Here is a 12,777-nt window from a genome sequence, read left to right on the forward strand (position 1 = left end):
CCCTTCACGCAACCACCTTTTGCACCAGTCCCGCAAAGGCAGGAGTGTGGCGAGGGCGGGGCCAGGGGCGGCCTGATGGAACGTCCACCGGGTGTGACGGGCCGCCTAGCCCAATCACAGCCCTGGCTCCGCTTACCCCGCCTCCCACCTTCCCGAGCCGCGTCCAATGGGGAAGCGGCTTGTGGGCGTGGCCAAGAGGGTTCCCGCGGGGCCAATGGAGCGGGTGGTGTGCGCGGAGTCCGCCCGGTTGCCGGGGCCGCAGCCAATGGGGCCGCGCTCTGTGGGCGGGGCCGGCGGGGCCGCGGGGTTCCGTGTGGAAAGGAGTGTTGGGGGTTCGGGTGCAAAGTTAGTTTCAAACCGTCTGCAAAGAGCGGAGGTTCTGCAGGAGCGGGGCGGCGGCGACGACGACAGGGGAAGCGGAGCGGAGGACGGTGCCGGCGCTCCCCGCAGGGCTCGCTGCCTGAGTCTGACTCCGGCCTGGAGCGCGGCGGCGGCGGCGGCGGCATGGGCGCGGAGGGCCCCGGCGAGGCGGCCCCGGCCCGGCGGCGGCACGGGTGCCGGCGGGCGCGGCTGCTGTGCATGCTGGCGCTGACGTTCCTGTTCTTCGTGGTGGAGGTGGTGGTGAGCCGCCTGACGGCCTCGCTGGCCATGCTGTCCGACTCCTTCCACATGCTGTCGGACGTGATGGCGCTGGTGGTGGCGCTGGTGGCCGTGCGCTTCGCCCAGCGCACCCGCGCCACCAAGAAGAACACCTTCGGCTGGGTGCGGGCCGAGGTGATGGGCGCGCTGGTCAACGCCGTCTTCCTCACCGCGCTCTGCTTCACCATCTTCCTGGAGGCCGTCGAGCGCTTCACCGAGCCCCACGAGATCCAGCAGCCCATCGTGGTCATCGCCGTGGGCGCCGCCGGGCTGCTCGTCAACCTGCTGGGGCTCTGCCTCTTCCACCAGCACGGCGGGGGCGGCCACGGCCACTCGCACGGTGCGGGAGGCGGGGGCGGCCACCACCGCGGCGGCTCCCGGGGCAAGGCGGAGCGGCCGCCCGGAGACCCGCTCAAGGAGGAGGAGACCAACACCCTGGTGGAGAACTGCAGCAGCTCCAATGGGCTCAGCCTGGAGAAGATCGGTGAGCTGCCGTCACTGGGGACGGGCGGGGTGGCTGGTCGGGAGGCAGGGATGCTCGGCTTCACAGAAGCGCGGCCCTAGCCAGGGTGGGGAGGCTCCCCACTCATGTCCTTTGGAAAGTGCCGCTATACCTGGGGGTTGTGGGTGCTTGGCCACCTCACAGGGCAGCGGGGCTTTTCAAAGGACACCAGTGGGGAGGCTCTGCCTCCCCTGCCTCTCCACCCGCCCCACTTCCCTGCCCTAACCTCATCTGGGAGCCCTTCTCCAAGCCAGACTGTGGGCAGGAGCCCAGGGGTTGGGAACTGGTCCTGGGGTCTAAGCCTTCAACTCTGTAAATAAAAGCAGTGAGAGTGTACTATGTGTCAAGCTTCAGGCCCTGTGGGCTGGTTCTCCATACAGCAACTGGACACACTCTCTTTCCAGGTCTGTCTTTTAACTTGAGATGCCCTGGCCTCCTGTCATGGCAGCCTGGCACAGTGGGAACTGCTAAGGGGACTGCATCATGTATGTCTGTGCACTGTAGTTGAGGATAAGGGTTCCACAGTGAGGAGATCAGTGATGGGAAGCAACTTTCTCTGAAGATGGCTTGCCTGCCACCGCCGCCAGTGGTTTCCTGTTATGTGCTGCCATGGGAATGCGGAGTGTGCTCTGGGGGTCATGCGTTCAGCTGAAACGGGGCACTGAACATGTCTAATAGGCTTGTTCAGTGCTTTGTGGGCTGCTTGTGTGCTGGGAATATGCATGGGAGTTTTCTGTAGAACATTACTGTTTAGTAGACCTGCAGGGATTTCTCAGAACAGGTTGTGGGAAAGGATCTCTGAAGGGAGTTTGAAGACCAGTGCTGTCATCCTTTGCTGTTCCACAGTCTGTGAAAGTTTTGTGCTGCCAGCAAAGGCTAATGGAGCAATGATCTTTTCAAGGAAAGCTTTTTGGATCAACCTGTCTTGCAGTAGGATATTCCAAGTGCCCTACTAAAATAGATAGGTTCCTATTAATGAAAAGCCCCTCTTTACCCAAAGTCCTGTCTTTCTTGCTGAACAGAGGGAACTTACTTGACCTCTGTGCTCTACATTCGCAGTCTTTGGAGGATGTTGGTTCTTCAGCACTCTTGACGCTTTTCATTTACAGCTCTTAAATGCAACCAAGTTGTAATAAGGAAGTGTGTTGTCCATTGACATAACTGTCACAAAACTGAGTCTGCAGAGTATCAGTTTTTCAGCTTCCTTCTCTTTTTCAACATATGCAGAATCGTATGTCGAACTACATTGCAGCTCTTCTACAGACTTGCAATATCATACACTACTATAGGCAGATCGGTTAAGGACATACCTAGCAGAAGACAATGTTCTGGGATAATATCAAAGTAGTAGTTTGATACTACTGCGATACAAGGACATCTGCAAGAGGGATCTGAAGGCCTTAGGAGTGGACTTCAACAAGTGGGAAACCCTGGCCTCTGAGCGGCCTGCTTGGAGGCAGGCTGTGCAGCATGGCCTTTCCCAGTTTGAAGAGACACTTGGCCAACAGACTGAGGCAAAGAGGCAAAGAAGGAAGGCCCATAGCCAGGGAGACAGACCAGGGACAGACTGCACTTGCTCCCGGTGTGGAAGGAATTGTCACTCCCGAATTGGCCTTTTCAGCCACACTAGACGCTGTTCCAGAACCACCATTCTGAGCGCGATACCATAGTCTTTCGAGACTGAAGGTTGCCAATAGTCAGTCAGTAGTTTGCTACTATATTACCACTTACTTCTACATCTCAGTTTAACTCATTAGAGCTTTTAGCACTAAGTGTTTCAGGATGCTTTTTAAAAAAGTGTATATTATTCAGACAAATGTGTCAGTTTCTGGTGACTGGAATACAGGTTATCCTTCAAGGTCTAGTGAAATAATCTATGGCAGTTTTCTAATTTTTTTGTTTTAATTAATGCCAGTGAACTTTTTCAGCCTTTAATGGAGGGAGCCAAAGTTTTGGGATAATTAGGCATATAACAGCCAAAAGACACCAGCTATTTTTATGGCAAAGCCAAGTCCTGTTGCAACACCTATTAGGCCATTTTGTAGCTTTTGGCAGCTGGGTAGCTAACTCTTTTCCCTACAAAGCTATAGTTGGCCCTGGGGCCACCATTTGTTGGCAGCTATTAATCCTTCCATTGTAGAGACCAACAGCCTATGCTGATATGTTTTTTCCTCCTCTGTACAACTAAAGGTGTCTGGGTTTGTCTCTAGGTTTCAAATTATGCTCCTGTTCCCTCCAAACTATATTGGCCCAAATTTGCAAGCCTGGATTGATACAAGATTATTCTATGCCTAGACTGCAAGGATTTCAGCAGCCCAAACCTAGAAGAATCCATTCCTAAGCATTTCACTATCTGACTTCCTTCCACTCATCCCCATCAGCTTTCCAAATCTTGGTGTGGCAAATTAGGTTAAAGTTGGAGATGCTTTTCAACATTTTTTATGTATTCGTTAACCTTGATGAATTCTGTACTTGAGTTTGGCAGGGTCCATGTGGGGCACAGGTTTGACCTGTCAATAGGTTATTTGTTAGGGTAATGGTTAGGCCCAGTTTGCTGCCATCAGGAAAACAGTGTCATGGTTAAGCAAACTCTTGCCCTGGCTTATTGAGTTATCTTCACTTGATGGAAAGGGAGGAAAGAGCTTTAGTATATAGACCCTCAGGCTGGGAAGCTTTGGATTTCATTGTTTTGCAGCACATTAGAGCATGGCTCAAGTGTAGCTGTGAACATCCTTGGTCTGCCTTTTTAATATTGTTTGCTTATTCAAACACCCACGGACCTAACTTTTGGAATTCAGTCCTATCCAACTTTCCAGCACTGCATCCACCAGTGGGGGGAGGCAATCATGCAGGCTTCCTCAAGGGGCTGCATAGCAGCTGCATTGGTGCTGGGAAGCTGGATAGGATTGGGCACTTAATCTCTGCTGAAGAAAAGCACTTTGAGAATGCTGTCATTAGGACTAGTAAAATTCATTACATGGGTGGAGTTTAACTTAGTGAAACAAGTGTGGGAGTTTGTTAGTTTCAAGTTAATACAAGTTACGTTGATGAAACCATTGTGCAAGTAGCATTTTGCTCAGTGGATATCTGCGCACAGACCTCTTCCCCCCATTCCAAGATAATTCCACCCTCTTGCTGTTTACATAATGAAAAGTCTACCTTGTTACAAGGACTGGCCTGTATTAACTATTCTTTTTGTATAGTATTTTTGATGTGGTAACAATTGCTCATGCCATAGTTTAGTGTTCATTTGTCAAAACTATTAAATATCTGAGCAACAGCTTTACCTAAAAAAAATGGCCTCTCAAATCTTTTTTGAATTGTAGAGGCTGTATATGTCAATAAGATGGAATATCAACCATTAAACAAGTTAATTCCAGCATACAAAGGCAGCCATAATTGTAATGGAATTCATATAATCTTTTGATAAATGTTACTCTTCTTCAGAAACCCTACTGCTTCTTTGCCATGTCAAATATATAAGCTGTTCCAAGTATCTTGCAGTGATACATATCATGGCTAATTATGACTTGTGTAGAGTGAAGCTGTTCTGTAAAAGTTCCTTATTTGCATATGTAGTATTTCATGACCATTGTAGTATAATTTACCCTTTCTTTTTTCATCTATTACTACACTTCAATCATTATTTGAAATAGTTTTCCTTTATTTTTAAAAATATAATCACAGATGGCTAAAACAAAAAAGAACCTTGAGACACCTTAAAGGTTAAAATAGTTACAGTGGGTCCTTGTTGCAGATATGAGTATTCATGGATGCTGACCTGTGACTAGAAGGCCTCCCAGGTGCTTCTGAAAGGCACTTCGAGTTTGCCAGTGGCCCCCTCATTTAATTATTTGTGGAATTTGGTATCCTCAGGGGGTCCTGGAACATATTCCCCATGGATATCAAGGGCCCACTATACTTCCACATAAGTTTTTATGGACTAAAGTCCACTTTATCAGTAGCATCGAAGATAAAATTAGTTCTATGCTAGTTATACCCTATAGTTATAGCTACTTATACTCTATATCTGAGTTCTTGGTTCACATTTTAATTCTTCTGTGAATTCATTAGTTTGACCTTAGGCAAACCTTTTTCCTCACAGCGACTTCATCTCCAATTTGGAGATAACACTGACCTACTTTACAGGGTTTTCTGTGAAGAATACTGCATGTGAAGTCCTTCAAATGCTCTGAAGTGTTTGTCTTCAGTGGTAAATCTTGATCGACCTAAGATAGGTTGCATCAGCAAGATTTTTTGGGATAAGGTCTTCTAAGAGAAGAGGAGGAAAAGGAGGCAAGCAGATCTGTGCATATACATGTACAGATATTAAAAGTGGGTGTCATGCTACATGCTAGGATAAAAAATGGGTCCTGAGTCTGAAAATGTAGAAGTCTTCTGCTCTAAAGTTTAAAGGCCATATCATTTTTCATAACATACGCTTCATGAACCACTGACTTGGATGCTATAAAAATGAATTTGCCTCATGGTATTAGTATACATCAGTGGTCTCCTGGAGACCGCCGTGCACCGGGAAAGGCTTCCCCGGCATGAACGGTGCTTACTGTTTTGCCAGGGAGCCGCTGTTCTGTGCCACTGATCTCCCCAAAACTGTGCCCTGACCAACTGTATCTGTCCAGAAGTCCGGGAGTAATGGCTGCTGGGGTGACAGAACCCAGAAGCAACTGTTTGGAGTGCAGTTTGGGGGTGATCGGTGGCATGAAAAGGAGGTTCCCCTGAGGAATGCTAAGTTCCGTTATGCAGGGGAGGGATTAGACAGGGTGCTGGATCTGGCCCACGGAGAACCCTGGTGTATATTCTAGCAATAGGGATAGTTCTCCCTAACTGATCCCCTAAAATGTTTCATTTATTGTATTGTCTGAATATTGCTAATAGCCTGCCAAACCGCTTATAAGGTTGATGTATGAATTTCCTGTTAATCTAACATTGTTACTCTTTTCTTTGCAGGTGAATTGGCAAAAGAGAGCCAACTCAAACTGCAGCCAAATGGGAATATTAGTAATGATTCTCTAGACATGGAAGTTGAGGTAGATTCTAGTGCCCAACTCAACATGCGTGGAGTATTTCTTCATGTTCTTGGAGATGCCTTGGGTTCAGTAATTGTTGTTGTGAATGCCTTAGTATTTTACTCTTACTGGAGTCCGTGTCCCAAGGATGGACCTTGCTTTAACCCATGTATCAATGATCATTGTGAAAATGCAACTTATGATCTTGGGAAAATAAATGCAACTGAATTGGAGAGCATTCATGTAGCTGGTCCTTGCTGGGTTCTATATTTAGATCCTGCACTGTGTCTGATAATGGTTTGCATTCTGCTTTACACAACTTATCCACTGCTTAAAGAATCTGCCCTTATTCTTTTGCAAACTGTTCCTAAGCAAATTGATATTCGCTCTTTAAATGAGAAACTCCGTAAACTGGAAGGAGTTGAAGCTATCCATGAATTGCACGTCTGGCAGCTGGCTGGAAGCCGGATCATTGGCACTGCTCATATAAAATGTCAGGATCCAGAATCATACATGAAAGTGGCAAAGCAGATTAAAGAGATCTTTCATGATGAAGGGATACATGCAACAACCATTCAGCCTGAATTTCCCATTTCGGGCTCTGATGTGGGTAAAAGCAAATGTGAACTTCCATGCCGAACCCAGTGTGCTCTGAAGCAGTGTTGTGGAACTGCAGAAAAGACTACTGCCAAAAAGTCTGAAAAGTCCCCTTCAATTAGTATTTCATGCTCTGAAATAGTCATTGACTCTCCACACCACAAAAGCAGGAGGACTAAATCGGAATGTATACCTGCCGTAAAGCTAGAGGCAGAAACCGACTCCAACAAACAATTTGAATCATCTCTGTAATCTCCATAGTTGTGCCAAGGGAAGCCTGGATTCATCTGCAGGTTGATTGTGAGAAGAAAAATTGGCATTAAAGAGACAAGTTGCAAAAGCATGTAGTTGCTGAAGTTCCTGCTCTTGTCACAGTGCTTCAATCTAGGCTGCCCATTTGGAAGAACACCATCATGCCGTCCTGACACAATGCGTTTGTGTTCACTTTTAGTTGAATAGCACAGAAAACTTCACCGATGCTGCAGCAACTCTGGGGAGCACGTTTTGACGTTTCTACTGATATGCGACTTCAGAGTTTAAAATTTTAAAAACAATTATCCAGCAACCCTCGTCTTCGGAATGGGAACTCAGTTTGTGTTAGCCTTCTTATTGGGATTGTTCTTTCCATGTACTGTTTTCTTTGTGTGTACATATTTTAATGTTTTATAAACCATAAGGAAAGGAAACCAAAGTTGGCAGAACTATTTTTTTAAAAAAAGAATACTTGGGAAATTTTAGACATTAAATGAAAAGGTGAAAGTAGCTTTATTGCATAGCATCAGTAGTAGCATCTTAAAATATATCCAGTACTTGTTGATAAAAGTCACCTTTTGTATTGGGCTTGTGAAATAAGAGAAAGTGGCTGCTTTGAAAATGTAAATGATAAAACTTTATGTTGAGTTTATTTTCATATCCCCCGTACTGTAACTTTTCAGACAGAAATTGAACATACCCTTCAAGGATTTTCCTGTTGGTGGACTTTTCCCTCCTATGTTTTCCTCTTAAACTTCATTACATTGTGTAGGTTTTGTAATTTAAAGGAACATCTCAAACTCCAATGGAGATGCTGGGACTAGAGATCCAGAACTGGCTTGTCTTAGCAGGTCCACCTCAGGCTTGCAGAAGTGAAAAGGTCTGTTACTCTTGCATCTAGCTTTCTGGATTTAATTTTTCCAAGGAAGCACCTAGGAATAAAATTTAACAAGTAGAAGTTATCGGTGCATATTGTTTAAACATTTTAATATATATTCTTTTTTTAAGTATTTATGTCTCATTTTGAGCCATTTGGCCCATTTAGGCTAAAGCAACATGCAGTTGAAACATTATTGCTAATGAAACCCAGACAACTGCCTCTGAAACAATAGTTGCAACATGCTGTTAATAGTCTTACCTGCAACAGTTTTCATATGGTGGAGCAGAATTCTAACCCTGTTCAACCTTGTCTCTTGAAAGCCTAATTCAAAGCCGAATGACCCAAACAGTTTTGTAAAATTAAATAGTGGGCTGAAGTGGTTTTCTCCAGTCTGCTGGTCATTTGGTATGTGAACTTGGGCAAGTGGCTTGAAAGCACACACCTCTTAAAACAAAGTGACTAACCACTAAAGCTTCACAAACTGCAGTAATCTGAGTGAAAGTAATTTGGGATCACTCAGCTGGCCTTTGTCTTCACTTCTGTTTTTCCCCCCACTCTCAATTAAAAATAGGAATAATTCCTACCTCACAGAGGTGGATTAATGCTAATTAGTTTTAAGACATCTTGGAAGGCATTACAGAATTGCAACATTTTAAATATATAACTTAGTTATTACAACAGCTGTTCTGTATACAATAGCTATTGCATACAGTAAGGAGGATAGTCTGGTCCTGCTTTATGCATTTGTCTACTATTGTACTTTTTGGGTTATCTTGCAGTGTTTTTAATCCAGCCTCTGCTTGACTGCTTTAGTTGTTATCAGTGCAGCTTTGTTCCCTCTCTCTGTAAAACAAAGAACTTCACTAATTTGCACTTAAATGTCCACTGCTCAGTGTTGCAGCTGAGTCTTATTTTTGCAGAACAAAGCTTCCACTATTAACACACAAAGTGTTACAAAGCTGTCATAATATAATCAAGTATGTTTTGCAATACCTTCTGTGTTTCTTTTATTACAGATTTCACCTGTTAATACTTTTTGTCTCCTACTCGCTACTTCAGGCATGCAATAATCATGTTGTATGCTTTCCATGCAGCCACGTTTGAAAAATGCAGCAGTTCTGAAAGTGTCAGCTGCTTTTACTCTTTAGTATTGACACAGCTGGGTTGGTATAGCTGACTTGCTGGACAGACAGGAAAAGTCATAATACTGTAAATCTTAAGTCTTGAAGCTGTACTATTCCACTATATTCCTATCTTTATGGACCTGCTCCCTTTTTCAAAAGGGTCCTGTCTCGCACTAGTTTGAAAGATGGCACACATTCAAGATAGTCTCATGTTTAACCTAATCTTTGCTTTAACGGATCCACTTCTTGATTTTTGGTGTATACCTTGGAATAGCTTTTTGAAAACTCACGCATACACAAAAGAAATTGCTATACTTCTCCAAATCATGAACTTTGACTCTTATTTTGAGTGTGCACTGCAGTGGAAAGGGAGCAAAGCAGTTAACTATTGTATACCAGGTGCAAGTCTGTTTTTTCTAATATTCAACAACTTGCTTTAATGGCAAAATATTTATTTTCTGCTTTTGCATGTAAGCTTTCCAAAACAGCTAGGTAACTTATGATTGAAACAAAGCTGAACACTCTGAATACCTTCTCCAATGACAGGAGGCATTTACTGTACTTGATTACGTGTGATTACATTGAAGTCAGCCTTGTAAATTCCTGTATAAGGTGGTGCTGGATTTTTCAGTATGTATGTTAGAAATAATGAATGCTATATCCTCAGTACATGTATTTGTGGTGCACACCCCCCCCCCACAACATGAGAAATGGCTGTTAAATTTATTGCACTGCATTTTCATAGCAAAAACTGCATCATAATTTATTGAGATGTACTGCAGTGAATGCACAGTGACCATATATATTGGTTGTGCACCCATTCCAGGTTTCACTGCAAAATAGCTTGTGTTGCATTCACTGATAACATGTGGGGTCGCTCCAGGGGATATTAAATGATTGGATACTAAGGACTGTTTTCTTCTTGCATTGCTTACCTTTTGCAGAGCTGATCTATACCTGAGGGGAGAAAATACCTTTCCAAAATGTCATATTTGAAAGGAGTGCCCATGTTTTGGTGAATGTTTTGAAATCTCTAATACCTCTGGAAGCAAGTAGTGCTCAAGGAGATTTCTTTGTTATGCTGAAAGGTCTGTGTCCCCCTCTCCCTCCCCCAGCCTGTGAGCATCTGTAGCTCTTGCTGTATGCAAATGACGTTGCAGTTCAATTCTGAAGATCAAGCCAGCAGTGAGAGCACGCGCACAATTTTCATGAGTTAATGGAAAACTATTTCTGCATAGAATGCACTTTCTGATGGAGGAAAGAACTACCTTAACAATGCATCCCCCTGTCTTACTTTTGTTTCTTATGAAAGGAGTATTAACTATTTAAGCGTATTAAGTACAATATTTAAATATGCTGCTTTAATTTCATAACAGCATCAATGTAGCCTTCTGGGACTCTGGCTTATGTTTACAAAATAATTGAATATTACAATGTTCTATTTTGATTCTTTCTTGCACCATCACTTCACCTCTTGGTGGACAGAAAGGTACTAATGCTTCATGTGCCTGAGATAAGAACATAGTTGAAAGATTTTTTTTTTTTGTAAGCCAAATGCAGCCTTACTTATAACAGGAGCTTTGATTCCTCTGTGTGATCTTGGGTTTGTGTCATTAAACTGCCTGTGTGAAGATGACTTCTATGTCTTACAAGTGTGTGAGCCTGATTTTTGACCCCCCCCCCTTTGCTTGCTGCTTATGTGTACCTAAGTGTTTGAGCATCAAACTCCCATGTTTTCTGGTAGCTAGAAAGCTGCCATCTCTTGCATTATATGGGTTGTGTTTGAAACCACTGATGAGAAGACATACAGTCATTGGCGTGTCTGTATCTGGCTACATACCAGTGACAATGGATTTCTGTTAAATTTATGGTACTTTGCTCCCAATAAAGATTGAGAAGGAAATGTTATACAAGACAGGAAACTGGGTAAGCTAGCCTTAATCATCCTCATATGAACTGGCCTTCGGGACATATGAAACGTTTAGATAATGGGTGGTTTGGATTAATGGAGCTGGAATATGTTGTGGAATTAACTTGGGTAACTGGGAGTTTTCAGATAAGTTATGCATTCAGAAGTTGCTTCCATATATAATATCTCTAGGAACTGAAAATGCCTAATCCATATGTAAGGGCTGTTCACACACAGCATATGTCATACTGTAGCAGCAGTCTGTATCTGCTTCCTCCAGACCCTTCATACAGCCTGACCAACCTATGTTCTTACAATGCACATACTGTTCCATGCACATACACTCAACTCTCATTATCCACTAGGATTAGGTTCCCAGAAACCCTAGCACAGCTGTTCTGAAACTCTACAGGAATTTAAGAACTGCTAGTAAGTGCTTGCAGGGGGAGGGACTGGGGGGAACTTGCCCTGCAGTGCAGCAACTTCCAGAAGTTGCTCTGAGGGGCAGATCAGAGTGATAAGAGGGATCTCCTGGACCTTCTCTGAGGCTTGCTGACCATTAGCTCCCATCAGGAGACCAGCCTGTAGGTGCCTATGGCACTGGGATTGCTGTGGCGCCATCTGGGCCCCCATCACTTCCCTTATTTATTTATTTATTTATTTATTTATTTATTTATTTATTTATATTTTTACAGGTATTTATATACCGCCTTTCTTTGGTCATCAGATTTCTCCTCAGACTTTAAACCAAGGTGGTTTACATAGGCAGGCTGTTCTAAACCCCCATAGGGATTTTTACAATTGAATAGTTCTAGTCTTTCATAGAACTCCTCATTCCAGCTGGATTCCTTCCCGATCTGGCCTCTCTCTGGCCCTTCCCCTCCCACGCTCCTCTTGACGGCAACTCCTCTCTGCCACCTAGGGTCAGCTCATCAGTATATCAGCGTGTCATCATGGCGGAATGGCCCATTTTTAGTTCCTCTGGTGAGTCATGACCCACTACTTTGAGCACCAATACCCTAGCACAGTGGTTCTTAAACTTTGAGGAAACCTTACTCCCTTAGTAAGTCCTTTAGACAAACAGCAGAGACAAGACCTGTAGACAAACAGCAGAGAGGATCTTGTTCATTCCTTTGCAACTATTTAATGAGAAAATCAGTTCAAGATGTCTGCTGTCTGCTTAAATTTGCATTTACAGCAGAACTGGGCCTGCTTTTCACACTAGCACCAATGTAACTGATGCAACTATATTGTGAGTTTTCTTGTTCAAACTGAAATGTTTCTTTTTCCAAAGCATTTTGTAACCTTGCCTGGTGCAGGATGTTCATCTGCATATAGGTGGTCAACAAAGAACTTGACAATCGCATCTTGAAGCTCTGTGACATGCTTCAGTGCATTCTTTATGGAGTCTCTGTATAGAATCAGTGCCTGCATTTGGGCAGCTGTTCAGGCGTTCCTACTTCAATATAGATGCATACATTACATAAAACATTGTAGTCTCTCTGAACATATTAACTGAAAGCTTCTATCATTTTGCAACACTGTTTCTTCATTGTTGAAACATGATAGATTATTCAGATTGCAGAACTCCTCCCTGGACAATGCTGCTATGTTGTATTTTTTGACCTTGTGCTGGAGATCTGCAAATAAATTGAACATCGTTGCCTATAACACCAGCTGAAGAGTGAGGGACTGATTTGGTTCAGGATTTCAGGAAGATGAGGGTCCAATCCTCCATCTTCCATAGCATAGGCATACATCCACCCTGATGCCCATGAATGCTCTTGGTGGGATTTGACCCTTAGCCCAGTTGAATTTAAGGACTGAATGAGCTCTACTAGTTCTAT

General features: G+C 44.0%; 1 protein-coding gene across 1 annotated transcript; it reads left to right on the plus strand.

The window, feature by feature from the left end:
• Positions 1-504: 504 nt before the first annotated feature.
• On the plus strand, positions 505-10,673 carry SLC30A1 (solute carrier family 30 member 1). Its single transcript, XM_066621407.1, has 2 exons — positions 505-1,123; positions 6,110-10,673. Exons 1-2 carry the CDS (start codon positions 505-507, stop codon positions 7,015-7,017), a joined length of 1,527 nt encoding a protein of 508 aa, XP_066477504.1. The 3' UTR covers positions 7,018-10,673.
• Positions 10,674-12,777: the final 2,104 nt, after the last annotated feature.

The sequence above is a fragment of the Tiliqua scincoides genome, chromosome 1 (assembly GCF_035046505.1).
Source record: "Tiliqua scincoides isolate rTilSci1 chromosome 1, rTilSci1.hap2, whole genome shotgun sequence".
Classification (NCBI taxonomy): Eukaryota; Metazoa; Chordata; class Lepidosauria; order Squamata; family Scincidae; genus Tiliqua; species Tiliqua scincoides.

Bases quoted from the DNA above. Each gene is read 5' to 3' on its own strand.
- SLC30A1 (XM_066621407.1), top strand. From the start codon at position 505: ATGGGCGCGGAGGGCCCCGGCGAGGCGGCCCCGGCCCGGCGGCGGCAC. The intron at 1,124-6,109 runs GTGAGCTGCCGT...TTTTCTTTGCAG, and splicing joins GCTCAGCCTGGAGAAGATCG to GTGAATTGGCAAAAGAGAGC.